The sequence below is a fragment of the Sorex fumeus genome, unplaced genomic scaffold (assembly GCF_029834395.1).
Source record: "Sorex fumeus unplaced genomic scaffold, SorFum_2.1 ptg000026l, whole genome shotgun sequence".
Taxonomy (NCBI): Eukaryota; Metazoa; Chordata; class Mammalia; order Eulipotyphla; family Soricidae; genus Sorex; species Sorex fumeus.
Window position 1 is genome coordinate 10,977,117 of NW_026606083.1, and position 17,285 is coordinate 10,994,401.

General features: G+C 59.5%; 2 protein-coding genes across 2 annotated transcripts in view; both read left to right on the forward strand.

The window, feature by feature from the left end:
* Positions 1 to 17,285, forward strand: part of SEC61A2 (SEC61 translocon subunit alpha 2) — a 257,743-nt gene that overhangs the window by 42,605 nt on the left and 197,853 nt on the right. The window lies entirely within an intron of this gene.
* ECHDC3 (enoyl-CoA hydratase domain containing 3) lies at positions 6,011 to 12,565 on the forward strand. Its single transcript, XM_056114703.1, has 5 exons — positions 6,011 to 6,243; positions 8,049 to 8,170; positions 9,375 to 9,472; positions 10,670 to 10,870; positions 11,707 to 12,565. The coding sequence occupies exons 1-5, from the start codon at positions 6,116 to 6,118 to the stop codon at positions 12,016 to 12,018; spliced, it is 861 nt and encodes a 286-aa protein (XP_055970678.1). The 5' UTR covers positions 6,011 to 6,115; the 3' UTR covers positions 12,019 to 12,565.

The following is a 17,285-nucleotide window of genomic DNA, read 5'->3' on the forward strand; positions in this document are numbered from 1 at the left end:
CCTGAGCACTGTTTGGGGAGCCTCCCAATAAATAAAATCAAAACATGAAAGTCCTTTCTATGAGAGATCCTCCTAGACCTATCTTGAGCTTTTAATCTTTCCATCCTATGTGCTGGCCGCTTTTTTAAAAATTGTGGTGAAATGCCAGTAACCAGCTTGACCCCCCCTCAGTTCAGATTATTACTGCCATTTAGTTCCATAACTGCCCGGGTAGAATTTGGGTACAGTTCTCTGTGGTGGACACTCATGTTCGTCCTCACGCTGTCCCCAGCGTTAGGCCCCAAACAGGAAACGTGAATGGCTCTGGAAAGCCCCTGGCACACCAGCCAGGCATCTCCTGGGCCAAGCTGCAGAGCAGGTGTGTGGGGAGCGCCCTACACCAGCCCAGTTCAAGTTCTTTGACCTCCAGAAGATCCACGTCTCCTAGAAAAGTAGCTTTAGCAGGTTTAATGCAGGAAAGTTGGCAGATACAGTGGCTGATAAGTGGCTCCTCCCAGGTAGCTGTGGGGTCAACTGCATCTCGAATCACCCACCCAGACAAAGGCGGCACTGCAGTCCCTGTCCCCACCCCAGACACCCTGACTCTCATGCATGGAAGGAGGGAGGGAGAGAAGGAGGGGATGGGGAGAGGGCGGAGGAAGGAGACAGGCGGCAGGAGGACACTCACAGGTGTAAAACTGTCACTATGCCGATCTCCAGACTCTCATCTTGCCAAATGGATCGTCTGTTGCCATTAAACACTGACTCACCGGCCTCAGTCCCTCCCACTGGCCCCACCAGTGCACTTCCTCTCTCTGCTGCGGGCCGCCCTCGCGGTGTTTGGGAGGTCTGGGGTCCGCCAGCCTGAGAGGGGGGACCAGCCGGGCAGTGCTGGGGCCTCTAGGGCTGCACCCGGCAATGTCACTGCCCAAGCCAGACTTGCTTGTTGGCGTGGCACCTCCTACGTCCCCCGGCTCCCACTGCACTCAAGACTGGGCAGACTCGGGCCCTCAACTAAGTAGAATCCTGCTGTATTCGCCGCAGTGACCGGCGCATCCCTCTCAGCAGAGCGGCCTCAGCTCTCACATAGCGGCTGGGTCAGTGTTTCCTTCCTTGTTAATATCCCACTAGCGGCCACATTTCGTGGGTCCACGCAGGCACTGATGGACTCTGGGTCGCTGCCGCCTTCGAGCTCCTGGAATAATGTCCCTGGGAATGCGTGCGCACCCGTCCCCCGAGTCCCCACTGCTTTTCTCTGGGAAGCCTGCCCTGAAGGGCCAGAACCGGGTCATCTCATCCCACTGTCGGGGATACTCTGTGGATCCGACTGGGCGACACTGTTTGGGAACGTTGACCCGCTCTGCCTCTGGCCTCTGCCTCTTTGGGCCTCTCCCCTTAGCGTGCGAGGTCAGACTTGGGGAACTCTTTGGCTCTTTATAAACAAACGAGATGCAGCTTCAGTGGATGCCACGGGCCTGGCCTTCTGAACAATGACCCGTGAGCGCAAATGCTGCTTGCACATCCCAGCTTGGCTGTCTCTGGGGCACTCTGGGACGTCCCTCAGAGGAGACAAGGACATCCCCATGGCAACGGAGGTTCTGTCGGCACGGGGCCACCACCCTGCCCGCCTGTCACATCCCCCCTCACACAGGAAAGGCGGCAGCACCCGCAGGCAGGACTGAAGGTGGCCTTGACGCCAGGCACTGCCCTGACCTCCTGTGGGGGCTTTCAACATGGCAGGAAACTCACAGGGAGGCGGCCGAAAGACAGGAACCCTCTCAGGGAGCCCTGGTGGGCACTCTGCGTGTGTGTGTGTGTGTGTGTGTGTGTGTGCACGCCCCCTCCCCCACGCTTTAACAAGACAGCCTTTCCTGTCCCGGGCTACAGCTTGATTGGGCACAGAGAGTGTGTGTTTCTGTGAGCAAATACTCATGAGCACGTGTCTGTGTATGTGTGTGCAAGTGCATGCATGTGTGCATGTATGTGTGTGTGCATGTGTTGTAAGTGTGCCGTTCATATAATATGTGTGTGTACATGTGGGCATGTGTGAGTGTGTATGTGTATGTGCAAGTGTGTGTGTGTGTGTGTGTGCGCGCGCGCACGCGCATGTACTGTGAGTGCGCTGCTTAATCGTGTTGCCCTTGTGTGTTTGTGTGTGCACATGCGGGCATGTGCGCAAACGCATACGTGGGCATCCATCCATGTGTGAGAGTATGTGTATGTGTGTGCGTATGTGGGCATGTGTGCAGCTGTGTATATATGTGTGTGCATATGTGTGCATGCATGTGGATGTGAGAGTGTGTGTGTGTGCTCATGTGCATGTGCATGTGAACTCATGACTGGTCAGGGCCCACATACAGCGCACAGATGGAAGCCCCCCAGTACAAGTCTGCGCCCTGATGCGCTTGGGAGGGCAGCACTGCTCCCCAGACTGGGCTTTGGGGTGCCGGTACCTAAGTGGGGGCTCGGCACACTTGCTTGAGACCGACTCAGAGCCTTAACAGGGTCTTCACTCCGCCTCTGCTTTAGGGTATCCAGAGGGAGGGATGGGGCCAGAGACTAGACCAACACCCTATCAGACAGGGCCGGAGCCACCGTCCGGGCTGACTGCTGAGTTGGGGCCATGCTGGGACCTCCTAAGCCCTTCTCAGGGCCCCTCAAGACCTCCCCAGACATAATCTGAAAACACCTAAGTGTCTCTCCTTGCCAGCCCCCCCTCAGCCCAGGCCTGTCAGCAGGACCGTGGGATGTGCTGGACCCTGGGCGCTGTCAAGAGTCCCACCCTGCTGGATCAGCTAGAATCTTCCTCCCTACCTACCCGGGCTCCTCGGCCCCCGTCAGCCCCCAGCCTGCCGTGCACGAGAATCCTCTCAGGGGCATTACCTGAGATTTCTTCTCAGACAGGACCCCCACCCCCCACCCCAGACATCCGCACACCTACCCCTGCAGGGCTCCAGATGCAGCCTGGGCTCAGCACAGTCCTGCCACCGACAGCCCGGCATGGCCATCCCAGGCATGCGGGGAGGGTAGGAGTGGGGGTTATGGGCAGGGAAGAGAGGAGTAGAGGGGGTCAGAGAGCCTGAGCAGCAGTCTGGAAGGAAAACGGTGCAGGGACATTTCCAGGGAAGGGGTCAGAGAACGTTTCTTTTGTGCTTTGTTTTGCTTTAGTACCTGGGATCAAACATGGGGGAGATCTCTGGGGCAGGGGAGTGTCAGGGACACAGCTGACGCCCCTCTCCACACACCACCATCGGGGGACACCTCAGCCCACCACACACCTAAGGCTTCTCCCCCAGGAGGCCCGCAGAGGATGCTATCCTGGTGCTCTGTCCGAGGGGTCCCCCTCACCAGCCCGGTGCTCTGACCGAGGGCCCCTCAGCAGGCTCTGTCTTGTGTGTAATTGAATGCCCGGCTCTGCCCCTGAGCTGTTCTTTGCATGTCCCTCCTGTCACTTAGGCTAATGGACGGGACCAGTGCAACACAACACAGATCAAAAGGGGCCCCATCACCTTTAAAATCAGGGAGAAACGGGCTGTCTTGGCCGGTTTGCTGGGGTCGGGCGCCCCCGTGTGTCTCTGCAGGGAAGTAAACGCATGGTGGCAGCGGGTCCCTTGGTGGCATGACACAAACCCCCATCCAAATCTTGCGCTGGAGGGAGCACCAGGCAGGCCCAGGGATTCCAAAAGTGTGACAAAGTCCAGCCGTAGGGGTGGGGGGCTCCCAGGCAGTGCTCAGGGTACCCAGGGGTGGGGCGGAGACAGAACTCCTGGCAGTACTCAGCCCAGTACTGCTCGGGCCACCAGAACCTCCTGGAGGTACTCCGGGTGGTGGCAAGAACGGGGCCCAGGGCCTCCGCGTACGGCACGCACTGCGGCCCTTTGTGTGTCTGTGTCTGCCTGACCAGATACACATATCTGTGTGTGTCTGAGCATGTGTGTATGTGTGTGTCTCCGTGTGTCAACTGAGGTCAGCTGGTCACGGTGAGGACCAGCTGAGGCTGTGGGCATGATCCCGGGTGCAGGATGAGTGTCCGCCACTCTGGTCTGGGGTGCAAATGCTCACCTGGCCTATGTGGCCTCAGGGCAGGGACTAGAGGCACTTCGAAGGCTGCCTGTCTTAGAGGGGCCTGGGAGGTCAGTGGTGGGTTCGGGGGAACCTCAGTGACCACGCCCCCCCAGGGTGGGGAGGCCAGGTACAAGGGGTACAGGAGGAGATTCAAACCCGCACAGGGCAAAGGGAAGACACGTCCAGAACGGGAGGGCAGCAGAGCCGTTAGGGGGACGGGGGGATGCCCAGTGAGTTACCCACGAATGAGGGGGCACAGGTCAGAGGTGGTAATTCAAACTGCCTGAGTCCAGGAGTCTCCTACTTCCCCAGCTGAGGGGGCTGCTGGCCACCCGTATCCTGGCCCTGTCCTCGCACCCACAGTCTTCGCGACACCCCCCTCTCCTCCTCTGGGTCCCTGCTGCAACCTCACCTCATAGCTGCCTTACCACCTACAACACCCAGGCTCTGCTCAAGATCCTACATGGTTTCACCTTCTCTGACACACTGTCCAGAGAGCACGTTCCCCAGAACGAGGTCCTCCCTTTGCCATGACCTAAGTCACTGAGCTTGTTCAGTTTAAGGCACACGTTCAAACTCAAGAATCTGTGCTCAGCAGTGGGCAGAGAAACTGTGGACTACCCACGGCAGAGTACACTGGGCGGGAGGCTTGCTGCAGTTTGGAGTGGAGAGTGACATGCTGAGAGCAGTGAATCAAAGGGAGGACAAAGGCCAGCGGAGTTCACTCAGCTGGGGTGCAGAGACAAAGCAAGGGAACAGACAGCCAAACCATGACAAACCGCTGACCCCAGATTACAAAACAGATTTCCAGGCAGTGGGGGAGGATGGGAAGGAAGACATGGACCAGAAGTGGCTGACTCAGGGTCCGGGGCTCTTAGGGTAAAGGTGCAGTAACTCTACATGGAAAGCACACACAAACATTAACACTATTGTAACACTGTTGTAACCATGTTACTTAATAAACTATTATAATTTTTTAAAGAAATTGTGTTCTTAATAAACTATTATAATTTATTTTTAAAGAAATTGAGCGGAGATGTGACTCAGCATCAGAACCCCCGCCTCGTATGTGTAAAGCCCTGGATCAACTCCCAGCACGGCAAAAATAAATGAAAGACTCCGAAAGGGTTAACCGTAGCGGGCACAAGCACGCCAGGCCAAGCTGAGCAGCCCACTCCCACGAGCACGGGAGGGGAGCGAGGAGGGAAGAGTCTGGGGCTAGGCCCAGGACACGCGTCCGGCAGGGGCGAGGCCGGGCTGTGACCTGGGCATCACGAAAATGAACGAACAACAGGAACTCAATCAGCAGCTCTTCGGCTTGGGCTAGTCCCTAGCGCCAGCAAGACAGCTCCTAGCCCAGCCCGCCCCGGCCCTGGCAGGAGGGAGAGGCGGAGCGGGGCGGAGCTACAAGAGTGGGCGGGGCATCGGGCAAGGGCGGGGCATCGGGCAAGGGCGGGACATCGGGTAGAGGGCGGGGCCACGGCGGGGCGGGAACATCGGGAGGGTTAGGGGTGGCCTTGGGGGCAGGAAGTCACTGCGGGGACCGGCCGGCCAGACTTCCGGCGGACGTCGTGATGAGGATCGGAGGGGCGGGGAACTCGGGAGCGGGGCTTCTGGGGGCGCGGCCGGGCGCTCTGCGAGCGTGATTGGCCGTTGTGGGGGCGTGGCTCGGCGCTCTGGGGCGTGACTGGGCACTCTAGGAGCGTGATTGGACGTTCCGGGGGCGTGGTTCGGCGCTCGGGGGCGTGATTGGCCATTCTGGGGGCGTGGCTGGGCACTTGGGGACGGGGCTCAGAGGTCCGGGAACCGGGTTCGGCACTCGGGGCGGGGCGGTGCGGTGCACTCGGGCCCTGGGTCTGCGCTCGGGGGCGTGGCTGGGCGTTTGGAGGTGTGTGGACGTGCCGGGGGCTCGGCGTTTGGGGGCGGGGCCGGGTGTTCCGGGGCGGGGCGGGGCGGGGCGGGGAGACCGGCCGGGTGGCTGCGTGGGCTGCGTGCGGGTCCCGACGCGGTTCGGTTCCGTGGTCCGTGCGATCGGGGCAGCGAGGTGGCGCCTGGGCACTGGAGCCCCGCCATGGCGGCAAGCTGGGCACTGGCGTGCGGCCGGCTCCGGCGCGGCCCGGGGGCTCGGCTGGCCGCGGGCTTCTGCAGCGGGACCCCGGGGCCGCGGCCCACCCGCGCGCAGCAGCGGGACGGCGTCAGGTAGGCAGCCTCCCGACCTTGGCGGGCGGTGTCCGCGCCGCCCTGCCCTCCCGAGCTTGGCCCGCGCCCAGGGGCGCCTGTTGGTGGGGGAAAGGGCAGCGCGCCCCATGACCCGGCCCGGGAGAGACGCAGCGCGGCGGAGAAGGCTCTGCGTGCACGCAGCCCACCCAGCTTGCATCCCGGGCGTTCCATATGGTCCCTCTGAGTCACCGAGTGTGGCCCCAGAACGAACAGACACACACCTGGCGGGAGAGATGAAGCCCCCTAAACTACCCAGGCCTCTACAGGGGGGAGAGCCCCACCCAGCGCGTCTAGGTGTGCTTCTCGCCAAGCTAACTGCAGAATCTGCCAGCTGCTTACCTTCCTACCACCTGGACAGCCAGGCTGAACTTCACAACAACCCCCAGGCTTCTGGGACCTCCTTCCCTTTCCCCAAAGGCTGTCGGGCACCCCTTCCTCTCTCTTCCCAAACCACCTGTAGCTTTTTTCTCTTCCCAGAATGCACCTCCCCCACCTCCCAGGCCCTGCCCTAGGCATAGGGCGCCTGGGTGGGACACCCCATTCAGCTGGCCAGCCCTCCACCCTGCCCACTAAGGCCACTGTTCTTGGCCATCCCCTGGGCCTGGGGTTTCCCCTGCAGAGCCAGAGGTGCCAGAGCCTGGTGTCCATGCCGTAGGTGAGGTTTCTATGGGCACATCCCATCATGCTTAGGGACTCCTCATATGGGGGAGGCCCAGGAGGGTCTGTAAAGTCCCAGCGCTTGTGGGGGTCCTTCTGGCCTGCCAGTCAGAGAACCAGACCTGAGTTCCCTGATGCCAACACCGGCCAGAGACGATCGCCTGGAATGCCTGAAACTGTCTCCTCCCGGTGGTGGGGAGCCAGGAATGGCGCACCGTGCAGAACCCCACTGGCAGCTACATTAGTGGGCTGGGGCAGCCCCTTCTCCCCGAGAGCAGGGCCTCTGAGGCATGGTGGCTGGGGCTGCCGGGCCTGCCTTCCCCCCGTCCTGTGGGGCTCGGCCGGAGGCCTTGGCCTTGGCAGTGGCTGCATCTCAGCCCAGGCCACAGCGCCAGCCTGCCCTCCCGAGCTTGGCCTGCGCCCAGGGGCGCCCAGCACCAGCAGCAGCTCTGGGCCCCAGTGTCAGGCCCTGTGAGAAAACATGCTTGCGAGAAACCCCCAGGATCCTGGCGGAAGGCTGACCTGCAGGGAACTGGGGGCGATTCAGTACTCAGAGCCCCCCATAGGGACCTGTTGCCCGCGCTGGGCACATCATTCCCAAGAGAGGGTTTTCCTGACAGGAGGCAGAGAACTCTCCAGCTGGGGTTGGGGCTGAAGTCACCAGGGCTCTACCCGGCTGTGATGTGCTGGGGTCATGCCCAGGGTGAGACTTGCCCAGGCAAAGCAGACACCTCGCTGCTGAGCAGCCCAACCCAGAGCATCTCTCCATCAACCCCGGACACCGCAAGGCAGCCCAAGGGACTCTGCACGTCAGCCACTGCTTGACCATGTTCAGAGCCGGCCCCTGTCACGCTGCCCCTCACAGAGCTCCCAGCCCTGCTATGGGCACGGCTGGGAGAAGGTGGAGATGCTACCCAGAGCATGCAGGCGGCTGTCACAGCGTGGCCTCACTCGGCCCCTTCTGAGAATGGGGACCTGCCACGGTGCCACAGAGGCCTCCAGAGTCTGGAGCTGCTGCCGTGGAAAACCTCGTCCAGCGAGCACAGAGAGAAGGGGGTCGGGAGGCAGCCCGCCCGGAAACCAGAGAGGGGGCTCAGGTCCCGGGGCTCATGGACACACTCTTACAGGAGCATCGTCCTGAGCAACCCCCAACGGCGGAATGCACTGTCCCTGGCCATGCTGAGATCTCTTCGCAGTGACCTCCTCCACGAGGCTGACAGCCCCGAGCTCAAGGTCATCGTCATTTCAGGTGTGTCTCAGGGTGCCCTGCAGTGGCCAGGAGCACCTTCTCCAAGTCTTTGCCCTGGGAGGATCATCCCAAAGTTCCTTTCAAAGAACATTAGCTCTGGAGGCCAGAGGCTTGGTCCCGGGTGGGGGTGGGGGCTGTGGTAAGGTTCCATCCCCAGCACCAGCAGGAGTGATCCCTGAGCACAGAGCCAGGAGTCCCCCCTGAGCACCACCAAAATAAATAAATGACCTGCCTGCAGAAGGCGAGCGCAATTGCCCTGTGTGCCAGCCGGGCCAGCCTCCAGCCTGATGCCTGATAGCCATGGGCCATCCGGGGGAGGGCAGAGCTGCCAGGGTTTGTGGGGCTTGCCCACACGCTGGCTCAAGCATCTGCGTGTTTTTGGACAGAAAGGGCAAGTTTGGGGCTGTCTCCCACTCCTGTTTGCCCGTGAGTTGTTGACGGGAGCATGCAGGGTGTGTGTGTGTGGGTGTCAGCCAAGCCACAGGAAATATCCACGGGGCAGCTTGCAGGGCCTCTGTGCTGTGTCAAGCATTGTTTGAGGGGGTCAGAGTTCTGCATCCAGGGGAGCTGAGTTTGGGGAACGTTACCTTCCCCTCGGGCAGGGAAAGAAACAGAAGTGCAGTTCCACAGCCTCGTGCCCACCCACAGAGGAACAACTGGGCAGGGGTGCTGCAGCTCCAGTGTGCCCCCTATAAAAAACAAGGGGGGCAGTTAATAGCACCTGTCCAGGTGGCCGTGACATGGTGCTTCCAGCTTGCCTGGGAACTTCCTTTGCTGCCACCGTGAAGGATCTCAGATGTCAGATCTCCCCTTCAAAGGGGCTTCTGGGCATCACCACATGTGAGCCCTGAGCCCCGTCAGCCAGCCATAGCCAGAAACCAAGATTAGTCCTTGAAAGGGGCTCTTGGGGCTGGAAAGATGGTTTAGTAGTGTACTCCAGGCTCTGCCTGTGGGGACCCGTGCTCCAGCTCTGGTACTACCCAGTCACCCCAGCACCGCCAGGTGTGGTCCCAAATCAATAATAATAACAATAAAGGGACTCTCTGGGTGAGGGAGACAACTCAGGGGGCCCGAGCTCACTCTTGGCATGCCAGAGCTTGGATACAACCCGGTCTCATATGGTCTCCCCATGACCCCCAGACCTAGCCCCCTCGCATGGCTGGGTCACGCCAAGCCGACGCCTCTCTCTCGTCCCTTTTCTCAGCCGAGGGGCCTGTCTTCTCTTCGGGGCATGACCTAAAGGAGCTGACAGAGGAGCAAGGCCATGAAGTCCATACCGACGTGTTCCAGACTTGTGCCGAGGTGAGTCAGTGCAGGCAGGGCCCTGTGGAGGGGTCCCCGGGAGATGCCCCTCAGGCCTGGTTCCGGGGATCCCTCGGGTAGACAGCTGTTGGTTCCTACTCTTCAGAAGGGGCCAAAGCTGTTGTCCAGGGAGGCGGGCACTGGGCTTGCACGCAGCCAAGCTGGGTTTTATTCTGGCACCTCATGTGGGTCCCTGAACACCATCAGGCGTGACCCCTGAGAACAGAGTGGGGAGTCAGCCCTGAGTACCACCTACCTCCAAGACAAACAAAAGGAAGAGATGCAGTTAGCTCTTGTGTTTGCATATCGTTGGAAACCCTTGAATCCACACCCACCCTGAGAGTTGCCAGCTCGGGCTTAAGGGGGTCTGTCACGGTGACCCTGCTTTAAGCTTTGGCAAGTCCTGGTCAGAGGAAGAGCCGGAGCAGGAGACCGAAGATGATTCAGAAACCCGTCTCTGAGCGCTATCTGCACTCAGCCAGAGGACCCTGCCACAGCCTGGCAATGGGCGGCTGGACCACACTTGGCGAGGGGAGGGGCGCACCTTTGGCAGCTCTGGCCGCACACCCCAAACTCCTTGGCCCTCTTCCTGTTCATGTTGAAGTGCTGATTCGGGGAAGTCCATGTCCCCCTTTGCCTGCTCGTGGAGCACTGGCCCGAGCACTGCTGTTCCTTGGGGCAGAGCAGGGTCATGTATTGGAGCAGATCAACCCCAAAGTGGCACGTTAGTCAGGAGGGGGACAGGGGTGCCTCCAAGGGAGCACGGGGCTAAGGCCCCTCACAGCTGCCCAGCACCCCTTTGGCCAGGGTCAGGGCAGGCTGAAGTTTTGAGGCGTGCTGGTGCCCGGAGCAGCTTCTGGCTGTCCTCTGGGAGGTGGCCCCATTATGGAAGGTGTGGAGCCAAGGACAGCGGGTTCCACCCCTTTCCCCAGGGTGGGCCAGGCTCTGAGGTCTGAGCATGAGATTGCGAGGGGCTGAGCGGTCCTCCAGACCCCCACATGGCTGTTCTGGCGGGGCAGCAGGGGCTTCTGCCGAGACATGGGGTCTCAGCCCCCCACCAACATGAACCCCTTCTACTCCGGGGCCCGGCTGGCACTGCTTCTGGGTCACCCAGCCGCTAACCCTTTGGGCTACATGTGTGAGAGCAGGAGTGGGCATGGCCCCTCTCGCCACAGCCCTGCATGCCTGCTCCGGCAGGTCATGATGCTGATCCAGCGCCACCCGGTCCCCGTCATCGCCATGGTGAACGGCCTGGCCACCGCGGCCGGCTGCCAGCTGGTGGCCAGCTGCGACATCGCCGTGGCCAGTGACAAGTCCACCTTTGCCACTCCGGGAGTGAACGTTGGGCTCTTCTGCTCCACCCCTGCCGTGGCCCTGGCCAGGGCCGTGCCCAAGAAGGTAATGCCCACCCAGGCTGGGCCCAGTGCCCGCAGGCATGCGCCATCCCCTGGGAGGGTGGGGGAGGGTGGGGGCTGGCATCATCTCAACCTTTTTGTTTCTTAGAACAAACTTTGCACTGATGCGTTCAGAGAACAGGCACCTCCTGTTGGCCGCCAGTGTGCCAGAAGGGAGGTTCCCACGCCAGGGGCAGAGTTGGCCAGGTGGGGGGTGTCCAGGGCTGGACAGGCCTGACACTGCCCGGTTTGTCCCGGGTCCATGTGCCCTCCGCATCCCCCCCTTCCATTCTCCCCTGAAGCTCAGATGGTCCAGATTCCATGGGGTGCGTGAATGCCGGGTCGGGGACAGTGGATGGAGGTCTGGAGCTGGCCACCTGTGGGCGGTTACTCCTCCCTCAGGCTTCAGGGGCTGCACCTCTCACCTGGGGGCCCCATTCAGTGGGACAACAAGGACATGTGTCCTCCCTGCCCCATGCACCTACTGGGCCAGGGCAGAAGCTGTAAATTGACCCTTGAACACGGGCCACTTTTGTGGGCACCCAAAGCCCTCTGCTGGGCACCTGGAGCCCAGCCACCTGCCCTGAAGATTCCACCCTGCCAGGGCTTGCCTCTGCCAGCTTAGGGCCCGTCTGCATGCCAGTCTGCGCCAGCCTCTGTCTCCGCACCCGAGTTGTGGGCATGGGGACCCGAGGCTGGAATCTTCCATCCGACTCTGCACTTCCCAGGAAAGGTTCTGGAATGAGTCTGTCGTGCGTGAGGGGCAGTGGGTATGAGTCACCTGCAGACAGGCACGGGGAGCCTGGGGAAGCGAGTGACCGTCTGCCTGCCATCCCCCAGGTGGCCATGGAGATGCTGCTCACGGGGGAGCCCATCTCGGCCCAGGAGGCCCTGCGCCACGGGCTGCTGAGCAGGGTGGTGCCCGAGGCACAGCTGGAGGCCGAGACATCGCGGATCACGAGCAGGATTGCCGCCCTCAGCCGGCCCGTGCTGGCACTGGGCAAAGCCACCTTCCACCGGCAGCTGCCACAGGACCTGCCCACCGCCTACCACCTGGCCTGCCAGGCCATGGTGGACAACCTGGGCCTGCGGGACGGCCGGGAGGGCATCACCGCCTTCCTGCAGAAGAGGAAGCCCCACTGGTCCCACTGACCACCCGCCCATGTCCGCCGACATCGCCATCAGAGGAAGTGCGAGGGTCGCCCAGCTCAGCGGGAGGGGCTGTCCCTGGCCCCACGCATCGGGCAAATTGAAATCTAGGGCTCACCTTGTCTCTAACCACAGACCCACCCACACCCAGGGACAGGGCCCTGCCGGGAAGGGTCGAAGGGCACTGCACTGCCTGAGTCCCCTCCCATCCCCTCCCGTGGCCAGTTGGCAGTGGGCTCTGCTCCTTCCTGCGGGCAGTTGTGGGCCTGGCTGTCTTCGTTCCTACCGGCCACTTCACGCGTGAGCTTGCTGGGCACAGACCGGCTGGCGGCCCTGAGCCCAGGGTGACTAATGGGCTACAACAGCACCTGGACTGCGCCCCTGTCCCCAGCGACCCCCCGCCCGCCTCCCCTACACCACAGTACCTTCTTGTGCCTTTCTGACCAACAGCCATCCCAGTTCCGCTGGGATCTGGAAGCGGCTGCGAGAGCAGAGCCAAGTGCCTTCCCCAAAGCTCATGCTCAGTGGCTGAAGGAGCTGTGAGTGCTGGAGGCCCTGCTGGGCGTCTCGGGGGGGCTCCTGCCCATGGTGTCCTCCTGCTGCCACCCTGCCCGCTGCTATTTTCTCTCCCACGCTCACTCGCTCACTCGCATTGGAGAAGTTGGAGCTGTGAGACTTCCCTGATGGAAAGGGGCCGGGAAGGAGCACCAACAGGGTCGGGAAAGCGGGGGCCTGGCTGCAGCCCTCTAGAATCCCACCCCAGAGCATCCACCAGGCATGTCCGGGCTTTCTCGCCAGCTCTCAGGCGGGTTTAACGTTCATTAGAAATAGCGCTTCATATGTGGTTTTTTTTTTCCTTGGCAATCATTAGGATCTACATGATTGATGATGTTTTTTGACTTTCAATAAAAGATCACATTTCTGATTTGCAAGGCTTTTTCAGATTTTTCCTTTCATTTTCCTCCCTATGCTTTGGAGCGCCCCCTCCCCTCTCCTCCACATCTTTCCTGCTCGGAGGTACCTGGGGAGGGCGGCGAGCAGTGCCTGGGACTGTCTTGCTCTGCCCAGGGAACGTCCAGCCTGCAGCTCACGGTCCTCATGTGAGAACTTCCCTAAATCTTGGGCTGAGATTTAAATCACACGCCGCTGCTCTGAGAAACCACCGAGCCTTTAGGAAAAGGAAAACTCGATTTGCTGCTGCCTCGAGTGGGTGTGCGAGGCCCTGCGCGTCTCCCACCGTACACGCACACACACACTCATGTGTGTGCACTGGCTCAGACATGTTTGCACATGGCAGGTTTGCATTCTTGGACCAGAACACAGAGGTCTCCAGAGCGACATAACCACTGGACAACACAGGACACGCCAGAAATTGAACGTGAGTCTCCAGCATTCTGCCCGACGTGGCAGAAATACTCATGATGATCCCAAGGTCAGGCAGGACTGGGTGGGGGGACGACAACACAGCACATCACTCAGGGCAGAGATGAGACATTGAGTATCTACATCCTTGAAATGGCCACAGCCCTAGGGGAAACTTAGAAACCGCCAGGAAATGGCCTAAACGCCTGGGAGTGCAAATGTCGTTCCAAAGTGAAAAGGAAGTGGCAGGGCCAGAACACTGCTGGCAGGAACTCCGGGAACAACCCCCCCCACACACACACACACAGCACCACCCAGCAACTCCAGGTGTGGCCCCCACACCCAAAACAAAACCCAAGCACCCCAAATTCCCTTTGATTTCGTTTGGGTCCACACCTGGCAGTGCTCAGGGCTGACTCCTGATTCTGCAATCCGGGGTCACTCGGCGGGGGGGTGGGGGGGACCATATGGGATGCTAGGGATCGAACCCAGGTCAGCTACGTGCAAGGAAAGGAGACAGTCACCTCCGCACCATCTGTCAAGTTCAAATCCATCTTTACAAACCTAGTTACTTTCCTGGTGGACCAGCTGGAAGGTGATTCCCGGAGGCAAACGATTCCTTTTGCTCTTTCCTGGAAGTGGTTTGCACATATTTCTTCTTTTCTTCTTGGTTTCTCAGGTTTGGGGGTTCTTGTTTTGTTTTGTTTTCCTTTAAATCTTAAGTCACTGGCAGTTTTCAAAGTGCCTCCCAGGCTATGCTAGCGTCTCTGTCACGTCCCTTAGATTCCATTTGCTGGTTTATTTAATTCTGGGCCTATAGATCCGAAGCAATGTCTCCGCGGGCAGGGCAGCAGGGAGGGGCAGATCTGCAGAGCTGTGCTCCTGCCCCCCCCCCACCCCCCTCCACCCCAAGCAAACACCCACTGGGCCAGCAAACCAGTTCCTGGGATGCCTCCACCTTGGAGCTGCAGTGCTGGTCTTCACCAGCAGGGGGCAATGCCTGCTCAGCTCTAGCTAGAAAAGGGAGGGGGGGGTGTTGGGGGGGGGGAGCAGGGGATGGAGGTGTCCCAAGTGCAGGAAAACCACATTGCTTTTTCTATGAATAAAGGGGACCTGTGTTCTGAGAATACAGGCAATATATTGAGCAGATTCAAGAGGAAAGATCGCTGAGGCTGAAAGTGGAAAGGGAAGCTCATAGCTACAGTTTGCATTGGACAGAGCGGGGTGGGTGCACATCTGGCAGTGCTCAGGGCTTACTCCTGGTTCTGTGCTCAGGGCTCATCTGGAGGATCATCTGGAGGGTGGGGGGATTGAATTTGGGTCAGCTGCGTGCAAGGTAAGCACCCTAGTCACTATACTATCTCTCTGGCCCTGGTTTGCTTTTAATTTAAAAAAAGGGGGGGGGGCAGAGCAATTGCACAGCAGGTAGGGCGTTTGCCTTGCACGCGGCCAACCCGGGTTTGATCCCAGCATCTCATGTGGTCCCCCAAGCACTGCCAGGAGTGATTACTGAGTGCAGAGCCAGGAGTAACCCCTGAGCATCACCAGAAAGTGACCTCCCCCCTTCCAAAAAAAAGCCAATAAAATAAAGGCAACTGACTATAGGGCATTTGAACACTGCACCAAAGGTCACTCCTGTGGCCTTTGGGGAGGGTCAGTCTCTCTACCAGGGCACTCGACCTCCGTGCAGTCACCATCTGGTGGGGCTGTTTCTACACCATAGGGCCTCCTGCATAAAAAAAAAAAAATCACACACTCAGCCCCCTGAGCTGGCTCCGAATCATATTTTAAGAGAAATGAGATGTCTGAAACTGTATTTATTAGGAGTCCACCATTGTGCCACGAATGCTATTAGTGTCATGTGATTAGAACCCACCTTCTCAGAACACACTTCCCTCTCACCTGAGCCGCTTCCTGCAGCCTTAGCATCCTGGCCATTCCTTCTGTCAGGGGTGGGGGGGGTGGTGGTGGAGGGTCTGAACCACACCTAGCAGTGCTCAGGAGTTATCCCCCCTCACACAGTGCTCAGGGCCATATGCAGTGCTGGGGAGCAGCCTGGGGGCTGGCCTACATCTATCTACTCCAGCAGCCCCGTCAGAAACCATCTGGTCTCTGCTATCACCTCTTTGACTCTCTTGGAATCTGTGGCTCCAAGAGAGAATCCCCTTCCCTCTCTCGCCCTCCCAAGCTTCTGTTTCCTGCACGCTGCAGTGTCAGCCTCGGCTGCCTGGGTCAGCTCTGTCCCCCTCATGGCAAGGACGTGCCCGGGCTACACTCAGCAGGTACTCAGCAGTTATTAATGGGATGAATAATTGGATGAGGAAATGAAGGGTATCAGGGAACACCCTCGAGACAGCACGGCCTGGCTTTGGCAGTGACCTCCTCCTGCACATGGAGACGTGTCCAGAGAGAACAAAGGGGATGATGCCAGCTGGGAGAGACCTTAGCAGGAAAGGGGTTCAGAATTCGGGGGGGAGGGCAGTGGAGACAGAGAAGGGACCACCATGACAATGATGGCTGGAAGTGATCACTCTGGACAAACACTGAGTGCTGAACGCATTTTTAAAAACTCAGAGTTTGAAAAAAATACCCACACTCCCCAAGGCAGCCTGGAGACTCAATGCAACCAAAAGTCAGAGCATTTTTCTTTCATAAAAATAAAACAATCCTAACATGTGCATCGAACCATGAAAGACCTCCATCCAACAGCCAAAGCAATCATGAGAAAGAAGAACAATGCTGAGGGCATGACACCAAACTGTATCACAAAGCTGGGGTCACCAAAACAGCACACGCCGGCACAAAAGCAGACACACAGGCTGCAGGACCGGGCCAGGGCCCCGGCACAGACCCACGCGGACGAGGAAGATACACCTGGGCAAAGGTGTCAGCTAAACGCAGTGAAGGAAGGCCTGTCCCTTCGTACACGGGGTCAGGGGGCAAGACCACTGCATGGAAAGCCACAGGGTCTCTCCACACTGTTGACATGGCACATGTAGAACGTGAGCAACAATGACTATTAGAGAATGAATGAAATCTTGCGGGCGGATCCTCTGCAGAGAACAGGGCCAGCTTTTGTCAGGAGTTTCCAAGAACATATTAAATCTGCGTTAGCAAGACCAAAGCAGTAGCGCAGCGTGTAGGGTGTTTGCCTTGCACGCGGCCAACCCAGGTTCGATTCCCAGCATCCCATATGGTTCCCTGAGCACCGCCGGGAGTAATTCCTGAGTGCAGAGCCAGGAGTAACCTCTGTGCATCGCCGGGTGTGACCCAACAATCAAACAAAATAAATAAATCTGCATTAGGGCCTGCCTTCCCCGGGGGACCCAGGGGTGGTCGACATTCCCCAGGAGAATTGCCTGCAGGGTCTCCCCACGACCTGCGGAAGAAGAAGCTCTGGGCTCGGAGGGTGGTGGGCCCCTCTGGGGGGCAGGAGGGAGGGGGGATGGGCCTTCTCTTCAGGGGGTGGCCAAGAGCCAGGCTTCACGTACAACCTCTGCCTTCAGGCTGGACCCTGCTTGTCTGGTCTTGCTCCAGCTGTTTTGCATCGGGGCCTCTTTGCCCCCTCTCTGATTTGTTTACACGTGTGAGGCAGCTGTGATTCCTGAGCCCACGGTGCTTCGATTGCCCTGAAGATCTGCCATGAGAATCCAGAATCCATGCTGGCGAGTAGGCCCCCTGCTGCCTGACCGCTTCCCCCTTCTTTTTTGATCTGAGCATCAGGGTGTGTTTGAAGTTACCCAGAGGTGGTCACATGCAGCCTGGGGTCCAGCCCCCACTCCACCCGACTCCGTCTGCTAACGTGCAAGACACGGTGGAGAAATGGGTCCTGCTGCCCTCACTCTGTGCCCTCTGCGGAGAACCGGTGGATAGAAAAGCCCCAGACTCAGCTGGCCGGAGACCAGTTC